This window comes from Meriones unguiculatus, chromosome 2 (assembly GCF_030254825.1).
Source record: "Meriones unguiculatus strain TT.TT164.6M chromosome 2, Bangor_MerUng_6.1, whole genome shotgun sequence".
Classification (NCBI taxonomy): Eukaryota; Metazoa; Chordata; class Mammalia; order Rodentia; family Muridae; genus Meriones; species Meriones unguiculatus.
Window position 1 is genome coordinate 15,320,199 of NC_083350.1, and position 20,450 is coordinate 15,340,648.

General features: G+C 43.0%; 1 protein-coding gene across 1 annotated transcript; it reads left to right on the forward strand.

Moving 5' to 3' along the window:
- Positions 1 to 3,178: 3,178 nt before the first annotated feature.
- Positions 3,179 to 12,750, forward strand: Ska1 (spindle and kinetochore associated complex subunit 1). The gene is made up of 7 exons (XM_021640802.2): positions 3,179 to 3,295; positions 3,814 to 3,910; positions 6,200 to 6,324; positions 7,541 to 7,638; positions 10,182 to 10,319; positions 11,138 to 11,307; positions 11,798 to 12,750. Exons 2-7 carry the CDS (start codon positions 3,826 to 3,828, stop codon positions 11,944 to 11,946), a joined length of 765 nt encoding a protein of 254 aa, XP_021496477.1. The 5' UTR covers positions 3,179 to 3,295; positions 3,814 to 3,825; the 3' UTR covers positions 11,947 to 12,750.
- Positions 12,751 to 20,450: the final 7,700 nt, after the last annotated feature.

Here is a 20,450-nt window from a genome sequence, read left to right on the forward strand (position 1 = left end):
AGACACAAGATTCCTTCTACATTTTCCTGGAAGCTGTACCTAATGGCTTCCATCTACTTTTCACTGGTCATTCATATGCACAAAGGAAACAACCTTAACAATATTAATCTATACAGTTTTATCAAAACTATGAGTTCCATTTGTAAAGGAGAGTGATAGCATAGATAGGGTAGGTGAAAGGGTTCAAAATACAATGTAATAGTATATTGTTCTCCTTCTTAGACACCCGTGTTGGTGTGCTTGATAGTGTATGCATGTGCTCCTTAAAAATGTTTTCTTTTTTTTTATTTGTGTTCCTCAAGTGCAATAATTGCCATTGCTGTTCGTAAGGTCACTGATCCTTTCTTCAACCTTCTCAGATCTAACTGAATCTCTCTAGTGATTTAAAATTTTTAAAAATTATTTTTACTTCTAGATCCCTCTATATACATACACACGTGTATATGTTTTTATTTATATATCTCTCTATATACATATACACACACACATACACACATGTAGTGGAAGTTTTGGTTTCCTTAAAAACTCAGTGAACATGTTTCTGCTTTAATGCCAAGTGTGGTTTATAGGGATGCTTTTGGTGTATCCATGGCTGATAACAGGCTCATGCAGAGGGGTGTGGCTTTGCCAGTGGTGGGCTCGGAGAGATGTGTAATCTTTGCCAGCTGTAGAGAGTTTAACTCTGAGGATTCTGAGGGAGTGTAAATATGAGAGCAGAGAAAGAGGGAGATGCATTGAGACACTCCTGAGAACATTCTGAGGAGACTGCTGCTGGTTCATTTCACTGCTGCTGTTTGCTGTTTAGCTGGACTGCTGGGATCCTGATGATGAAGAGTGGAATTGTCCCAAGGAACTAAATCTAAAGAGGTCTACGTCCCCTTCTCTCCACTAACCTTCTTTCTTTCCTACCTAGGATTGTCCGGGGTGGGGGGGGGGGGTTGTTGAAGGGAGGTAGAGGCATTAAGGAACCGAAAATAAAGTTAAAAAAAAAAACTGCTCCTACACACACACACACACACACACACACACACACACACACAGGTCTCTGTGTGTGAATGCCAGTGCCTGCTGGGGCTAGAGACATTAAATCTCCCTAGAGCTGGAGTTTAAGGCCATTGTGAGTTGCCCCATGTGGGTGCTGGGAATTGAAATCTGGTTTTGGTTAAGAGCAGCCTGGATGGTTAAAAAAACATTGTTGGACTTTTTAGTTTAATAATCTCTTTGGTTGACTTATAGATCCCTTATCTCATTATTGATATTTTAATTATCATCAGATTTTTGTTGATTTTGTCCACATCATTATTTAGTTATTACCCCTGCTCCAGGATTTTAAAAACAGTAATTTTCAAGGTTTTACACAGTTTTTAAAGTGGTGATTGATTAGTGATTAGAACCCAGATCCTAGATATTTGGAGGTACATGTCCTTTTTGCCCATCCTATCTCCTGTTAGGTGTGAGTAGGGACCTCCAGAACACAGGTGCAGCTGCTATTTGGGAGACTAGAAGAATAGAAGACTGGCCTGACAAGGTTTACTTGTAAAGCTTTCTCTAGCTCTATACTTCCTGTATAGGGTAGTAAACCTGTTTCTTCTTGGTAGAGTGAGGTGTCTTTCACATGGGGGTTTCTTCTCCTGCATTAAGGAAGAAGAGGAAAGCTGATATGCCTTTCTTATACCTGCTGGTTTTCAAATGCCATTGCTTCAAAATCATATGCTGCAGTATTGTACTTTGAACTGTTGCAGGATATTTGACCACACTGTAAACCCTCAGATTGTGTTGTTTATTGGAAAAACAACAACAACAACAACAAACCAACCTGTTTCTTGTTGTGATATGGCTTAGCCCTAGCACTCATCTTTAATCCAAGAGCTTTCTGCTTGAACAGGAATAAAGTTGACCATAGGTCAAGAGGTGGAGCAAGCAACCAGTTGACAGGGGATGAACATAGGAAAAAAGAGAGAGAGAGAGAAAGAGGAGGTCAGGAGGACAGATAGATTCTCATGAAATAGAAGGGAGGGACATTTAGTATGGAGGGGTTTGGAGACTGTGTGGGGAAGTCTTCCTTTGGGGACCTCTGCTGAGAAGGAAGGTCAGCTGGGTGTTCTCTCTGCCTCTCTGAACTAGCAGGCTTTCACCCCAGCATCTGGCTCTCAAGTCTTTATTGGTAAATTAATAGGATGATTGAGATTTTGTTAAAAACAACATTGAACCCTCTCAGTTACCCATCTATGCTATCACTATCCCTTATAAATGGAACCCACATAGTCTTGATAAAACTGTTCAGATTCTCATTGTTAAGGTCGTTTCCTTTGTGCATATGAATGACCAGTGAAAAGTAGATGGAAACCATTAGGTGCAGCTTGCAGGAAAATGCTTCAGAGCTGCTGGAGGTGAGTGTATCATGCACATTTCTGTCCATTGCCTAGGATGAAGGCATGATGACAGAGACTAGAGGTTGCTTTGCAAAGCAAAGCATTTGAAGACTGTTGAGCTAGTATCCCGGCCCCTTTTCTCACCAGGAAAGTTAAACTTTAAAAATACAGATAACACATTTCTCAACGTCACTTCATATATACGTTGTTATGACCGACCCTTCTTGCTCTCTCGTCACCCGCTCCTTCTCCTCCTCAGTATTCTCCTCCTCCTTTTCGTTTTCATAGCACAAGTATTTGCCATTTTTAAATTTGGTGTTTGAATTTCTCTTTCTAGAGCATCTAATCCCCATAAAGGCAGAATCTTTAAGCTCACCAACTTGGCTGCTTTCTGGAATCATCTGGGTGTATGTTAAAAACACGAGTGTGCGTGCTTGAGCTCATGATTAGCTCGCACTCCCTGGTGTTTGTAGAAGCTGCCCCTGATGACTCTGCAGCAGATTCCGAGAACCCCTGGACCCACGGCTGGGCTGTGTACACAGACCAATGACCAGCTGAATTCACCAGTGAGCGTCAAAGCTCAAAAACGGAGCCTTTCAAGCCTCGGAGCTCTTCTTGCCCCGCCCCGCCCCGCCCGCCCCGCCCTCAGGGCTCGCCCCTCCTCAGGGCCTGCCCACAGCCCCGCCCAGACCCTGACAGGTCCAGCGGAAACTCGTGGGCCAGCCGAGTCTGCGCTGTTGGGGAACACGCTTGTGCGCCTGCGCGGTGTCAGGTACCGCGGCCAGTTTGAATTTTAGTTCCTGAAAGCTGGCATCACGGTTTGGCGTCTCCAAGACTGGTGTGCTCACGCCCCTGCGAAGGCTCTTCTCTTCAGACCCTTCGAGGTTCCTGGCCCGGGACCTGCCCGAGGCATCGCTTAGCAGGTGGGGATACCGTGCGACGTGGAGGTGGGCTCCCGCCCTCTGACCTGGGTTTGTGGCCAGCCGGAGCCTGCACAAAAACCGTGAAGGTTGTGGGGTTTTGTGTGTGTGCGTGCAATTTTGTTCTTGGTAGCTCCCTCCCGGGGTTCTCATGCATGAACTTCAGGATGTGTCGCAGTGTCAAAAGATTATACACGCCTGCTCATATCAGCTCCTTTTCACTCACCGTCACAATGACCACGCGCAATGGACCTTTCGCCTCCTCTTACTCCAGCCCCTGAGTAGCTCTGGTTTAAAGTGTCTGGATTGCAGGGACCTCCAAGACACGTTACCATTGTATGTTTGTTAGATACTCAATTTTGTAGAACTGAACAACAACAAAAAAATGCCCCCGATTGTGTTCTTTCCTTTCGAAGCAATGTTGTTTACTTGTTTGCTGTTTTTAGATCCTGAAGGTGAACAGAAATTTAGCTTTACTTAACTTTCTTTTAAAAGGCTTATCTATGTTTTTTTAAAATCAGATTCTTTAAAGGATGGCCTCAGATCTGGAACTGCTATGCGCTTATGTAAATGAGAAGATTGGCAATATTAAGAAAATTCTGTCGTTAAGAAATCTTGGTAAGCAGAACAGACTCACTGATTTGGGTTTACACAATGCATCTTGATTGTTGTTCTGCTGTGACTGTCTCTTCATAAGGTAATTCTAGATTTCCAGTGGCGATTTTTCAAAATACGTCAGTGCCATTGTCTTGAGTAATACAGAGGTGACATTAAGTAATGGGTGAATATTTAACTTACGTTTTTCTGAGACATAAGGTTCAGTAATAAGATTTGAAGGAGTTGTAGCACCCATGGTTCCAGAGCTAAACGGATCTACCCTGCAGGGAAACAACAACAACAATAAAAAAGGTCTGCTAAGGGTAGAGTAGCCTACAACCAGTGTCTATCACATTTGGAGGAAGCTAATCCCCGTGTATCAGGGTGAACAGCTAATTGAAAATTAATTGTTAAAGCATAAAGGTCAAAGAAACAGATGAACCTTGTCAAGTCTAAAATATTCTAGAAAGCGAGTTTCCAGGCTTTTTCCAGGAGAGTGCAAAGCTTTATTGACAGAATTCTGTCTTTTGGCAAGAATATGGGACTTTTATTATAGTTTGTGGTATGGATTGATAGGTCAAGGTTTTAATTTTTTTTTTTTTTTGAAATGTGAAATTTGATATTTTCAGTCCTTACCTGGGAACTTCTAGTAAAGGAACTAGTTTATCTTGTGGTTCATGGCTCACATTCTATAAAGTTAAATCAAAAGCATGTATGAACTCCACATAGTGAGCCCTCCAGTTTTATACGCAAAGAGATCAAGACTCAGGAGTTAAGAGGCTGCCCAAGTGATTCCACTCCTCAGTGGGATCATGGCTTCTTATCTGAATTCCTGCCGTGGTACTCTCCACCCATATACCACTTTTATGGAAAAAAATCTGGTCAGCCATAGCAGCGTAACCTTTGATCCCAACACCTGGGAGTCAGAGGCAGGCAAAGGCAGATCTCAGACTTCAGGCCAGGAGTGTCTAGCTGTTTCCTTTTGCCTTCACACAATCTACAGATTGTCAGATGACAAACATTTCTCACTTACTTGCATTTCATCATTTAGCTCTTTGAAGCACATGAAATTTTTTTTTTTTTTTTTGAGATAGGCTGTCTCTGTGTAGTCCTTGCTATCCTGGGAATCTATAGACTTAGCTGTCCTTAGATTCTCCTGCCTCTGCCTTTTGAGTGCTGGGATTAAAGGTGTGCCCAGTTACACCCAGCTGGCCTTAAAACTCTGAAAGTCACTCTTAGAACAATGTTTGATTAGATTTTATTTACAGACATATTTAGTGTGTGTGTTGGCTGGAGTTGCTTCTCTGCTTCTGCCAAGATCAAAACCCAGTTGTTAGTTGGGCTTGGCAGTAAGTGCCTTCACATTTGAGGCATCTTGCTTGTTGTAAGTCGCTTCTATTTGCAGGGAGGAAGGAACTTCAGGTTTTCTAATCCCTCTCAGATCTTTGGGTCTAGAGAGCCTAGGTGATCAAGTATAAACATGTTGTCTATAAAATATCTTTGTTTCTTCCAGGTACCCAGGGTTTTTACTAGTCTGCGTTTTTGTTGTTGTTTCGTTGTTTCTATCCCTGGTTAAAAGTTTTGTATAGTGGGAATGAATTCCAAACTTCTATTACGAATTCCCAAGAGAACGGGCTGTATCTTCAGTCCCGCCTTCTCTATACAAACACACTCGAAAGGAAGTCTAAACATAAGTTTATCCCCCAGCAAATTAAGTTTTTCAGGTTAGAACTTAAGACTATGTCCTCTGAAGTAGGGCAACAGGCTCAGCCTCACTTGAGATTTTCGTTTCTAACAGCCTGTGGTTTGAGGCTTTACAGTCATTGGATCTTATCCACAGTAAAGTCCAGGGTATGTCATTGAAACTGAAAGACTCCTCCCTTGCTTCCCTTTACATGTGCTGACCAGGATTGTTGGAGCCTCAGTGCATACTACCCTTCTTGGTATCTGTAAGTGCCACCTCCTGTCAGTACCTGGGAAGAATTACCTCTTTCTCATGAGTGTTTACCTAGGCTTACATATAAGTATTATTTCTAAATGTTTTATTCTATTGAAGAAATATTCTAGAAATAAAAGAAGCAGGAAACACTTTGGGCTTGCCTCTTTCTTCCTTTACGCATATACTACTTAGAAATGAAAGTTAGGCCAGGCCTAATGGTCCACTCCTGTGAGCGCCTCGTTGAAGAAGCCAAGGCAGGATTTAATGTCAAGGTCAGTCTAGACTACTGCATAGCAAGAACTTGTCATTCATTAACCACAAAACAAGACAGATAAGGTTTTAGATTGTTTTTTATTTTCTCTTTATAATAGGCCAAGACCCTGCCTTGAAGACCACCTTTAGAAAAATAGGAGATGAGATTGTTATGGTAAATGAGCTTCTAAATCAATTTGAATTGGAAATTCAGTATCAAGAACAAATCAACAGTTCACTCAAGGTAATTCTTTCCTAGCTTGAAGGAGAAGGCAATAAACATGGGCTTAATCTCTTCCCCAGTTGAAAGGAAAATAGTGGCCATGAACATAATGCAGTTCTTGAAAAGAAAGATGTCATAGATTCAAGATGGAAAACGGTATTGGCCTGTCGGTTTCCATCTGACCCGCATGCACAGGTGTGGAAGCAAGCCCAGGCTGTGTTCCCTGAGACGAAGCCACAAACCATTGAGAGCCAAGTGTCAGGAAGCTTTTTCGCTTTTGGCCTTAGCTCATTGCTTCAAGTTCTAGTAGAAATTAAATAAAACACACCCTGTGCACCCTCCTCCACATGCCGTACACACCTTCACACACACACTGTGCACCCTCCTCCACATGCCGTACACACCTTCACACACACACTGCACCCCACTTCACACACACACTGTGCAGCTCCCCACACATACTGTACACACCCACCCCAATGTACACACCTCTGTACACACACACACTGCACACCCACACTGTACCCTCCCCCTGCTGTACACAGACACTACACACAGACACCCTGTATGCCCCCATATACACACTGCACACCACAGGCACACACAAACAGACACTGCACACAGACACTGAGAAACACCAAACAAAAAAACCTCAACTTAAAACTCGAAAACCAGAAGCATGAAAATGCCTTTCTTCTGGGTTGACCTTATTCCTCTGCTGCTGCTGTTACGTAGGTAGCACTGGGAACATAGACTAAGTCAATAAGAGCAACTTGCTAAATTGAGAACCATCAATATTTTATCTATTTCTTAGCTGCTTCCCCAGGTTAAAGTTTCTGTGAAAGACTTGCGGTTCAACCCCATCTCATGATTGTAATGTGAGTAGTTATAGTGCTTGTTCTCTGAAAAAAAAAAAAAAATCCAATAGAGAAAAATATTGTCCTCTAGAAATAGCTTTAGAAGCTACAGGTCTCTCCCCCCGCCCCCCCCCTTTGTGTGTGTTGGGGATTAAACTCCACCTGTACTTGGTGGGCAGGTGCTCTACCACTGAGCCACACTGCAGCCCTTGACCTCTCTGCTGTTATGTCGTTGTGGGACTGACCTGCTGAGTTTGATGCTCTCCCGCTTCATGCTGCGTTCTCAGTGTGTTCAAGGACTGAGCGTCATGGTCTCTCCTGCATATCGCATCACACATGTAAAGGAGGAAGTCTTGATAACAAGCGTTTTTAAAATTTAGGAGCTCTGTGAATCTCTTGAAGAAGAGTTTAAAGATGTGGAGCATCTCAAAGAACACATTCCTTCCCATTTGCCTCAAGTGACAGTGGCCCAGAGCCTGTAAGTATACTTTTGCTGATTCCTGCCATCTGGAGGTGTTTGTGGAAACAAATATCGCAGTCATTTTCTGTCACGTACTTGAATTTTTTTTTTTTTTAATTTAAGTGTTTATTCAGTTTCTTCATTCTTGTAGTAGAACCATACTTTCCCCATCTTCCCCAGTTTTCTCATTCTGTGCCTCTGAGGAAAGTTATTCCCCCCCCACATTCTCCCACACACCGCTGCAAGGCTCCTATACACTCTTCCCCCCTCATTTTTAGCCCTTCAAGCTCTGGCCGGAACGTGCTTTGCTGTGAGAATAGGATGTGTAGTAGCATCACTGATCTTCCACTAGATCCCAGGCTCTTGCCTCCTGGCCAGATTGACAGTGAAGGTTTCTGGACATCACCAAGATTTTGACCTCTGGGTAGTACCTCCATTGACTCTTGGGAACCTGGATAGCCACTGCCTTTAGGGTAAAAGAAAGCTCAGTGAACCCTGAAAATCAACTAGAGAAGCCATCAGCTTTATACCTGCCATTCTCCCAGAAGCCCTCATGCCTGGCTTTCAGCTGCCACTGCCACCACTCCCTGAAAATGATGCCTTGAAGGCTGCAGGGAGATGAGTTCTTCCCCCACTGTGTGTCTGCTTTCTTTGCTCCTAATGCGTTTCCATACTGCCCTGTGCTTCCTTGGCCGTCATCCTGCATTCCTCAGATGTGGTTCTGCCCTACCATAAATGAGAGCTTGTGTGCGTCTGCTTGCCTGACCCCAGTTGTCAGTGGGGTCAGTGCTCTGAAGTGTCTAGTTCCAGTCTTGGCATCTAGTTTGGGGGTTCTTATGGTCTGCTGGAAATCTGATGAGGGAGCTGTTTTCTCTCAAACTTTGCAGGTCCAAGGCTGAACTGATTGGCTCTTTTGTTACCCACGTAACAAACCTATAGCTTTTATTGCTTAGGCAGGGCCTTCCTGTCTTCAGTGTCTTGTTCTCTTAGCTATCAGTTGTCCAATATGTCTTTCAGGCTTTATGTCTTTTCCTCTTTGTTGTTCCCATTGCCTGGCTCTGAATAAGATCTATCGATTTTGGTCTTTATAATATAAGACTTTCTGTGTTGTGTCCCCTTCCTTCACAGCATTTCTTTGCTCCTGTCCTTCTAATCCAGACACAAAAATTGTGTTTGAACAGGTGCTTTCAGTAGGTAAAAATGTTCTATGGCTAACTTAATTTTTAGTGTGTTATATATATGATTATAGTTGTATATGGTGAAAATTGAAAAGTAGTAAGTCATTATCCATTTATGTACAAGCTAAATTTAGAATGCGATATTACCAGTACCTTAAACCACTCCTGAGGCAAACCATCCCCCTGCCGCAGGGGTAATCACTATCTGGCCTTGATCATGTCTAGAATTTCCCTACAAGAACAGGAGAAGGCTGCTAAGGTCATTAGAGAACAGAGGTCTCGTGGTTATTGGTCAGGATCATAGAGTGGGCTGGACATTGGATATCCAGAGGGAGTAGCCAGCATAACTGAACTGCTGTAGCCTGGCCTAAGTTTTCCAGGTCAGGTCAAAGCAGAAATGTTGTTAGTTGAAGATTTTTCACTGGATACAGTCAATTGGGTATGTGGGAGTTCTCAGGCACGTCCTTAGTGCATGCTCAAGAAGAGAAAGTTCAGCAGAGAACCAGGTACAGGGAGGAATCAGCCAGTTTAATGATGGAGGTCCTTTAGCATTCACAAAAGTATGGCACCATCACTGTTTTTTTGTTTGTTTGTTTTTAAATTGTAATTCCTACTATAGTCTTACTTTACAGCTACAGAGTATTCCTGATTTTATTGACAGCTCACAACAACCAGTCATGTTTATTGTGCTCTGGGTCTGGTCCCCAGCTGTTGTCCTGAGGAATGCCTTTGCTTGTTTTTCTGTTGGAGCTACAATTTCCTGATCTGGTATCTTTCTTGGACTAGTTCAGCTATTATGGCAGCATATATCTCTTCTACCTTGGCAGCTAAACAACTTAAAAGCTTCAGCCTGTTTCTAGGCTCCATTTGCTAGTGAGAAAGGTGTAGACTGAGTTCAAGGGTTACCCATGGTTCTTGCTGGCCAGAATGAGTCTTCAATAGGTCATGACTAATAGTAGTAACTAACAGACTACTCTAGGCTACATGGAAGGTGACTGATGTTTCCAGCCTCACAGCTAGGGAAATGAAGAGAAGTGGTTTGGAGTTTAGTTCAGCTTTACACGTGTTGACTTTGAGAAGCAAATAAGAGTACTGGTTACTGTGGTGTACATTCTGTGCATAACATGTTTTCGGTATATAAATGAAAACCCATACTCTGAAGACTTAGGAACTTAATTTTTTAAATTCCTATTATAATTTTGACCTTCATAACCAAGGGATATGGATAGAAAGGAAAAGTTGACTAAAATTATTAAATTGGGGTATGTCAGACATTTACAGATCTCTTCCCCGCCCCCCCCCCCCGTGTCCCAGCTTGAAAATGTCTATTGTGCTGCTCAGTTCTGACAATTACCTGTGTGCATGTTCATCTCTACTCTGTAGAGCTGACAAACCAAATCTGGACCCTAAAGAACCAGTGGAAGCTGAGGAACCTGTACTGGCAAAAAAGCCCCCCAAAGAACAGAGAATTATTAAGGAAATGCAGTTTATAACTACTGCCGAGTTTGATGGCGTTCCTGCGTAAGTACTGAGTATGAATTCTAATATTCAACCAAGCTTTATGGTCTAAATAGTCATGTGTGTTGATCAGTCGTGGTGTTGAAGTAAAAAGGCTGGGTAGTGTTTGTGACAGGGTCTCACTGTGTAGCCCTGTCTGGTCTGGAGTTCACTGTGTAGACCTTGAACTCCCGGAGATTCTCCTGTCTCTTGGCCTAAGCCCTGGCATTAAGGGTGTGTGCTACCATGCTCAGCTTGTCGTGTGTCACTTTGTGGCTTGGTGCTTTGCCACTTTTCTTGGAGAAAGTCCTGCGTTTTAGGTACATTAACTGTTTGCAGGAATAATATCTTCAAGGGAAGACAGAAGAAATGTAATTATATTATAACCTCAAAGAAAAAGTTTGTAAGCCTAAATAACTTTGGTCCACTAGTCCTAAGTGACATATCTCAATCAAACCCCTCTCCTCAGGGGTCAGGGAACACTGCAGAAGAGGAGGTAGAAAGAGTGGAAGAGCCAGAGGGGATGGAGGGACCAAGAAAAAAAGGCCCCCTAAGTCAACACGATCAAAGCACATTTGAACTCACAGGCTGAGCGGCATGCATAGGTCTTCACTAGGCCCGCTGCTTCTTTATTATCCAGTTTAGTGTTTTTACAGGATTCCTGAGAGCATGAATGAGTACGTCTCTGGTTTTTGTGCCTTTTCTTTTCCTTTTGTTTGTCTAATTCCAATATATTAGCTTTTGTTTTACCTTATATTTTATCTTAGTTTTAAAAGTAGCAGAAGTAAATCTTTAAATATATTATAAGAATAACTACATACCTTTTTTCTTTTAAAAATTAGGTACATGAAATCCCGTTTAACATATTGTCAAATTAATGATGTTATTAAAGAAATTAACAAGGCAGTAGTTAGTAAATACAAGATTATGTATCAATCAAAAGCATCTATGAGTTCTGCGAAGAGAAATCTCTACCAAAGATTTATTAATGAAGAAACGAAGGACACAAAAGGTAAAGAAATGGACTCTGTGAGGCCATGTCAGCTTGTGGGTTAACAGTAAGAACTAGAGCTAATTCTAGAAACGGCTGCATCTGGGGAGGCTGTCTTCTATGGCTGTGCCAACATTTCACCAGGTGCTGGGCAGCTCCCCAAGCTTTAGTCCTCACACTACCCATGTCCCGTTTAGTTCTCCAGGGTCATCAGTGAGGTGATAATGTTGCTGTGGCTTCCCTTTAGTTAACCAGAATGTCTGAAGACGTGAGAGGTCAAGGCATACCAGTGGCTGCTCATCGACAGCAGGGCTACCCTGAAGAAATGTGGCAGTGCTGGCTTGCAGCCTCAGTAGATGGAACAGTATTTTAGCAGGGATACCGTTTCTCACTGTGTTTTGTATATGGATAGGGACAGTAAGAAGGACTCAGCTGTTCACAAGGTGATGCCATAAAAACTTACGTGAGAGTTGGCCTCATGAAAATTAGAATCTGGTGTTTCTCATTTTAGGTCGTTTTTTCATCGTGGAAGCTGACATAAAGGACTTTACAGCTTTGAAAGCTGACAAGAGGTTTCATGTGATCTTGAACATTTTGCGGCATTGCCAGAGACTGTCAGAGGTCCGAGGAGGAGGACTTACCCGATATGTCATAACCTGAGGCTTTTGCAGACTCAAGACTGACAGTAGGGTATAGGTGGTGTGGTAGTCTTGAAATTTTATGTTTTTAGCTTCTACATTTCCTGGCCTTGTTTCTAATAGAAATAAAATTTTGTTTGGATGGAGCATATGTATTTTAAAAATGCCTTTAGGGACGTGGATAAAGCTGGAATCCACAACAAAGACATTAAGTCAAAATCAGAAAGACAAATCCTGTCGCATATGTGGAACCCAGACTTAAAATATATGTGTGTAAGTGTGGGTGGAGATCATGAGACCAGAAGTCTCAGGATCCTGAGAAGTAAGGAGAAGGGAAGTAAGGAGAAGGGAGGAAGAGAGAGAATGATGTGATGGAGAGCAGCAGGAAGGATTATCTGGCAACCAGCCAGGGGAGGGGTAGCAAGCTCAGGGAAGGGTAGGGGCTGAATTAGAATAAACTATAGTGACACACCAGGAATGAAAATGTAGTAAGGAGAGTCACTTCTTTAAATTCATTAAAAAGGCCCAGACCTTCAGCAAATACTCAAGCACTGCTAGGTTGGACCTCTGCACAAGGTGTGCAGTGGAAAGCACGTCTGTTACCTGGACAGTGCTACAGGTACCATGAGCATAAGCGGGATGTCGGCAAAGACTGAGGGTGCCCAGGCCCTCTGGTTGTAAAGTCTGATTTCTGTTTTCCCACCAGCCCTTATGGAACAGCTTACCTAAAATGCATTCAGTACAGGCCAGCCTGTAGGCCTCAACCTATAATGAAGTGTATTGTGATGCTGTGATTTATAGTGTAATAAATATATATCATATCTTTGCTTCTGGTTCCTTGTTCAGAGTTTCTGAAGCCCTTGTAACGTCCTAAGAGATAGAGTACATCTTGTGTTAAACCCAGTTCTCACTGTAGCTCTCAAGCACTTTGAATGTCTCCTGATCAGAACATCCTTTGTTCTGATTGCAGTGAGGTGATTCTTGGGTGGCTTCAACATGGGAGCTAATCTCTGGAAAGTTGCTATTTCGAGCTGGTCTCCACTCCCACAGAGAGAACTGGGGCTGGAGATTATTGATCACACCAACAAGCTGCATCTGTGTTACGTCCTTTACCTGTGAAGTTTGAAGAGCTTCCTGGTTGGAAAACACACTCATGTGCCAGGAAAATGATGCATCCCAAGTCAACATGAACAGAAGTTCCATATGCCTGAGACCTTTGAGGCAGCCTCTTCATCCAGTACTAATCTTTGTGCTTTATGATACCCTCTTTAATCCAGTGCTTTCCTGCATTATTTAAGTTGTCCTAGCAGAATTATCAAACTCTTAGTGAGGGGCTTAGTCAGGGCTCTCTAGAGGAATAGAACCAGTGAGATAGAAAAATACATATATGAATTTATTAAGTCAGTTTTAAAATAATAACAGCTGAATCATACCAGAGAAGCAGTGAACCTGGTAGTTGTTCAATTCTTAAACCTTGATTCCTTGATAATCAGAATGGTCCTACAGTCTTAAAATAACCATCTCTTACTGGATGGGCGACAACAATATTTACTTAGTCCCTAAGTACAGTCTGCTGGTCTCTACTCCATGATGAACACTTGGAAACGCTAGTGAAGGAAGCCATAGCAGCAACAGGGCAAATCAAGTTGGTGGCAAGAGGGAAGGCCAGCAGATCAAAAGGCAAGATGGTGTTCCTGTTGACATCCCCTTTATTATCTGAACCACAAGCAGAAGGTTCCACTTACAACCAGGATGGACATTCCCACATCAGTCAAGGCAATCAGGACAGTTTTTTAGGTGATTCTAATCTGTGGCACGTTGCTATTAAAGCCAACTATAGTAGGTTATAGGAACTTTGATATGTAGCCAAGTAGGATGGAAGTGTGAGTAGTCTGGGCACCTCCTAGTTGTGATATAATCTGAAGTGGGGCCCTACACTAGGTAGTGTTAGTATTGAATTGTGGGCTGCCTGTCCAGTACCCAGATTGTTGGGGAGTTGATTCCTTTTGGGGGAAAAGCCTGGCATATTTGGGATCAGCAGTATGTGGATCTATTAGAGAAGAAAACAGCTTTTCCTAGTGAGATGAAAATGATAACCTGTGAACAAGCTGAAAGGGGTCAGGAGAAAATGTTAATTGGATTGTAAGAATGTTGCTCTGTTCCTCTTCTGCACCTGGGGAGCCTGTCTGATCTATTAATAGCTGTGCCAGCTGCTAGCCAGGCGCATCCCTGTAAGTGGAGAAAAAAAACTACCGTTACTGTAGTGGTCACAGAGTGAATAACAGGCCCTGCATACTCATTATTACCGTCCTCTTTAATTCAGACTCTGTCATTTTTTATTTTTGTGGTGCTATGGGCCAACACAGGTCCTTACACAAGAGGCAAGTACTCTGCCAACTGCAAGAAACCCTTGGGCCGTATGTATTTTTGTATCTATGTTTGTGTTCATTTAGGTATGGAATTGATAAAGTATAAAGACGGTAACGAAGGCATTAATTTTAAAACCAGCACTCTGTTGCTTGACCTTCATTTTCAAGCAAAACAACAGACTACTCTGTAAATGGCATCTCTAATTTTAAGGGAAATTTTCATCTTGGCTTTGCCCTCAGGTCCATCCCTTGCCCTTTCTTTGCTGTGTGTCTGCTCATGGTATTCTGTAAACTTTTCTTAAGGAGACACGTACAGTCTCTTTACCCCATAGGACACTGATAATGGACCAGAGTAACCAGTCCATCCAAGTCCAGCGTAGTGAACCAATGGGTTTATTGGGCTTTCTTGTATTTCTGTAGTTGGTAACTACAGAAGAGCTGCATCACTAAATCCTTTCAGCCTAGCATGAGTGCCAACCTCCTGAAAGCTGCGTAGATGCAGTCCTTTCAGTGACCTTCCATCTCTTGTGTACCTTAGCACCTCCCAATACCATGTGCAGCTGTGGCTGGGGTCAGGAGGGATAAGAGACTGTAATCTTAGCTGAGGGGCTGTTGACCCTGCTCCCACCCCTGGGAGGGAAAGGCAACTGGCCTGATCTGAGGAACTTGCACAGTAATCACAGCTACTCCGATTAAGATGATAATGGCTCAAGCTGTTCTTGAACTCCACCTGCCTCTGCCTCCTTCAGCAAATTCTACTGACCTGCACCACCAATTAAAAAATGGGGTACAGAGCTAAACAGAATTCTCAATAGAGGAATATTGAATGGCAGAGAAACACTTAAAGGAATGTTCAACTTCCTTAGTCATCAGGGAAATGCAAATCAAAACGACACTGAGATTTCACCTGACACTCATCAGAATGGTTAAGATCAAAAACTCAAGTGACAACACATGCTGGAGAGGATGTGGAGAAAGGGGAACCCTCCTCCACCCTGCTGGTGGGAATGTAAACTTGTACAACCACTATAGAAACCAATCTGGCGCTTTCTCAGACTATTAGGAATAGCACTTCCTCAAGATCTAGCTATACCACTCCTAGACATATATCCAAAAGATGCTCAAGTACACAATAAGGACATTTGCTCAACCATGTTTGTAGTAGCTTTATTTGTAATAGCCAGAAGCTGGAAACAGCCCAGATGCCCCTCAGTTGAGGAATGGATACAGAAACTGTGGTACATCTATACAATGGAATATTACTTAGCAATAAAAAACAAGGAAATCATGAAATTTGCAGGCAAATGGTGGAAAAGATCATCTTGAGTGAGTTATCCCAGAAGCAGAAAGACATACAGGGTATATACTCACTCATAAGTGGATATTAGACGTATAATATAGGATAATCATCCTAAAATCTGTACACCTAAGGAAGCTAATCAAGAAGGAGGACTCTGGCTAAGATGTTCAATCCCCATTCAGAAAGGCAAAGAGGATGGACATCGGAGGAGGGAGAAAACAGGGAACAGGACAGGGGCCTATCACAGAGGGCCTCTGAAAGGCTCTACCGTGCAGGGTATCAAGGCAGATGCTGAGACTCATAGCCAAACATTGGGCAGATGTTTGTGGAGCTCAACTGAGGAAGAAGAAAAGCCTTCTGTTCGACATGCTTGTCCTGGGTGGGGGCCTCTACTGCTGTCGGCTGCTCAGTGTTCTGTGAGGAGTGGGCACTGGCGTCCATCAGCCCCGAGGGAGCATGTGTGTGGCAGAGTACAGGGAATCTTATGAAAGAAGCAGGAGATAGTAAGACCTGGAGAGGACAGGAGCTCCACAAGGAGAGCAACAGAACCAAAACGTCTGGGCACAGGGGTCTTTTCTGAGACTGATACTCCAGCCAAGGACCATGCATGGAGATAACTTAGAACCCCTGCACCATTGTAGCCCATGGCAGTTCAGTGTCCAAGTGGGTTCCATAGTCATGGGAACAGGGACTGTCTCTGATATGAACTCAGTGGCTGGCTCTTTGATCACCTCCCCCGGAGGAGGGAGCAACCATACCAGGCCACAGAGGAAGACAACGAAGCCACTCCTGATGAGACCTGATAGACTAGGATCAGAGGGAAGGGGAGGAGGACCTCCCTTATCAGTGGACTGCGGGAGGGGCACAGATGGGGAAGAGGAAGAAAGGGTGGGATTGGGAGGGGAGGAGGGAGGGATCTATGGGGGGTACAAGGTAAATGAACTGTAATTAATAAAAAATAATTAATAAAAACCAATTTTAAGTTAAAAAAAGATGATAATGGCTGTATCATGGCAGGAGAACTGAGCGCTACAGCACACAGGAATACATCCCTAAGTGCTTGTTCTGGCAGCACTCTGCAAAGCCTGGGTCTGGTTTACTCACTCTCTTAGATTTTCTGTTGCTGCAACAAAACATGACCAAAAAGCAAGTTGAGGAGGAAAGGGATTATTCTGCATACATTTCTGCACTGTTCGTCACCAAAGGAAGTCAGGACAGGAGCTCAACCAGGGCAGGGTCCTGGAGGCAGGAGCTGATGCAGAGGCCGTGAGGGGTGCCGCTTACTGCTCTCTCCCCATGGTTTGTTCAACCCAGGACACCAGCCCAGGGATGCTACCACCCACAATGAGCTGGGCCCTCCCTCATCAGTCACTAATTAACGAAGTGCCTTAAAGCTGGATCTTACAGAGACATTTTATCAATTGAAGTTCCCTCCTTTCAGATAAGGAGTCAAGTTTACATAAGACTAGCTAGCACACTCATCTCCACAACCAAAAAGATTGGTGGTGGGCATCCAGAACTTCCGAGTCGCATAGTGTTAATTGTGAGATAGTAATATTTATGTGATGTTAACTGAAAAGGCAAGAGGGGAACCACACAAATTGATTTGAGGGTCTGGCAAGATGGCTTAATGGGTAAAGGAGCTTGCTGCCAAGCCTGAACTTGGGCTTCTTCAGCATCAGTGCAGTGGAAGGAGAGAACCAACTCCAACCAGGTGTCCTCTGGCTTCCATACACATGCTTAGTCACACTTGTGAACACATACATCTATGAACCTAGTTTTAAATTCTCTTAAATTGATTTTCACCAAAGTGAGGATGGCCACCTGGGGAGACATGAACTCTATGTACGTACCCAGAACATAACTGTGACGTGGCTTCCAGAGGGCCTGTTATAGATTAAAAACAAAAAAGTAGGAAGGGGGTTATGCACTTGACCCACACAGGGCATTGATGGGTCACTGCTCACTGTATATGTTCCTGGAAGGGTTGTAATGATCGGGGAAGGGATTTTCTGGGTTTACTTTATGGAGTTGGTCAGCACACTGCTGCACTAGGGCAAAGCAATCTAAAGTAGCTCCTATCATGCCTCTAACCTCCTGCCAGTTCTATTTTTTGAAGAAGTTGGTTATTATGTAAGACATTTCCCCAACTAGGAAATAGCAAATTTAATATTCTGAGGAGTCACAGCCTCAGTCCTGCATAACCTTGCTAGGTGTACTATCCCATCACCCCTGTTGGAGTGTGCTCAGTATCCTACCTCTTCTCTATGTTCTTTCTCCCCATCCCTGCTGAGACCTTGTCCCTGTCTTGGGTAAACTCTGTCTCCTTTTCCCTCTCATGGATATACTCTGCCCTGTTCTTTGCTAGATCCACTCTGCCCCCTGGACCTTCTGTGTTCTGTCTGCTTGTTCTGGTTAGTACTGTCCCTCTAGTCTCTCATGGATACTTTCTGTTCCACTAAGTCTCTTAGGTACACTTTGCTCCCCTTTCCTCTCATTGATAAGCTCTGTTTCCTGGAACTTCTCCTAGGTATAGTCTGTTCCCCGTTACATTTCCTGAGTAGATGGGTGTCTCCTCAGACCCTGGGCTGCTTGCTCATGGAGAGCCCTGACTAGCCTTGCCATAGGCACCAGCTCAGCTCTGTCTTTTCTCTGAGTGAGGGTAAGCCTTGCCTTTATCCACCTCTGCAGCGCCAGTACCCAGACCCAACTCAGCAGGAGCTGTGGAGGTCTGGCCCATTCCCAGACTTATAGAAGCTGGTTACAGAGCATGTGCTTTGTCTTTCTCAGTAGGAGAGAGGGTTTGGCTTTGGGGTGTACCTTTTCCCAGAGAGGGAGCAGATGGAGCCCACAGATAAACTCCCATCTCTCCTTGAGTCTGTTTTCTAATCTCCCTGGGAACATGCTCAGTGGCTGAGTGCCTAATATATGTTTGTGGTTTGTGAGGCCTTAGCCAGCTTAGGTGTTTGTCTTTTTGTGCTTCCCATTTTCCTTGCTTACTTCTTTTCCTTTTCTGCCTTACTTCTGCACACCTCACCTGAAGATAAAGCTTTAGGTCTTGATTCTGTATTTCCCATGAGCATTAGTGTCTCTCAAGTAAGTTTTCACTTAATTTTTTAAATATAATTTTCTCCTTCCTACAAAATATAAGCAATGGTTTTTCTGCTTTTGTTTACAGTTTCGTTACCAGTGCTCCACAGTAGAGGGTGCTGCATAATGTTCATTGAATGTACAGTAACTAAAAGCGTTGGTAAAAACTGAGGCAAATAATGTCAATTCTTGTGCCTCTGTTTCTTCCTCTATATGTTGAAATAGGTGAACAAAAATTTCTTAAGGACTCTTCACTTTTAATATTCTATGTTCTAATAGTCCTAATTTCTTTTAATTGATGCATTTACTGTGAATTTAAAGAATATTCCGACTAGATCATGAAAATGTTTTTTAAATCACATTACATTGAAAACTCATCTTTGAAGCAAAGAATCCAAATTAGTGTTTTAAAAAAATAACGAAATTATAGATTATTAATTATACAACTGGAGCAACAGTTCATTGACTAAGGACTCTTCTGAGATGTCTTTAGTTTTCTAATTTATTTTGCTTATTAGATGTGGTCTTAGGATTTTACACTTTATTGAATTATACCCAGCCAGGGTTGAAGTTACTACAGTACATGACACAGAACTTTTACAGCGCGTAGTTTCATCTGTGGTGTGAAGTGACTACTTTCTCACCTCTTGGTAATCATCTGTGGCCACTGATCAACAACTACCATTACTAATGCAAGTAGCAAAGAGAAGAGTTACTTAAGACACTAAGCTTCTTTCTGATGTTTCAAAGCATGCTGTTCAGGTTGTGAAAGCAATGCCACATGTGATTAGAAAGTAGATACCCAGTGTAATTGTTGCAGGATATTTGACCCCATTGTGAACCCTGAGATTGTGAACGGTAAAAACCTGTTTCTTGTTTAGTGTGGCTCAGTCCTAACACACATTTTTAACCCTAAAGTTTCTGTTTATTGTAAACAAGTAGTTGTAGTGTGGCTCAACCCCAGCACCCACCTTTAAGCTAAGAGCTTTCTGTAAGCAAGAGTGAAATAAAGCCAACCATAGGTCAAGAGGCAGAGCAAGGGCTGGAGGGAAGGCTCAGAGGTTAAGAGCACTAGTTGCTCTTCCAAAGGTCCTGAGTTCACACATGATGGCTCACAACCATCTATAATGAGATTTGGTGTCTTCTTCTGACATGCAGGCAGAACACTGTATACATAATAAATAAAAAAATACAAATCTTAAAAACAAAAGAGGTGGATCAAGCAACTAGTTGACAGGGAGCGAAAATATCAGAACACAGGAAGGAGGGACATTGAGTTGAAGGGTATTTAATACAGTGTGGAAGAGAAGGAGCTTATTCCTTCTGGGATGTTGGCTAAGCAGGAAGGTCAGTTGGGTGCTTTCTCCTCTCTGAGCTAGCAGATTTTCATCCCAGTATCTGACTTCATTTAGACAGGAGCCTACCATGACACTTCATAATGAAACTGAAAGGGGGTGGCTCAAGGTTGTTTAAAAAACAAACAAACAAACAAACAAATAAACAAACAAAACCCCACCTTAGCTTATCTAGTTACTATGTAAGATGTACCAGGAGACAATAAGTTTCCCCAACAATATGGTGAAGTTAAATGGAATCCTATAAACATAATAGATTTGAGGAGATTTAAGGAAGCAATCATTTCCTATTATATGCATTCTTCCCGTGTGAAGCAAATTAAATTCATTGGCAACTTAGAACAGAATTACCCCTCAAGACTGGAACAATTTGGCAACAGCAATATTCGAAGCTAGGTCCTCAGTTGCAATG

Coding starts and splice junctions, on each gene's coding strand:
- Ska1 (XM_021640802.2), top strand. CDS start 3,826: ATGGCCTCAGATCTGGAACTGCTATGCGCTTATGTAAATGAGAAGATT. Junction 6,325..7,540: donor AAATCAACAGTTCACTCAAG/GTAATTCTTTCC, acceptor TTTAAAATTTAG/GAGCTCTGTGAATCTCTTGA. Junction 7,639..10,181: donor GTGACAGTGGCCCAGAGCCT/GTAAGTATACTT, acceptor TCTACTCTGTAG/AGCTGACAAACCAAATCTGG.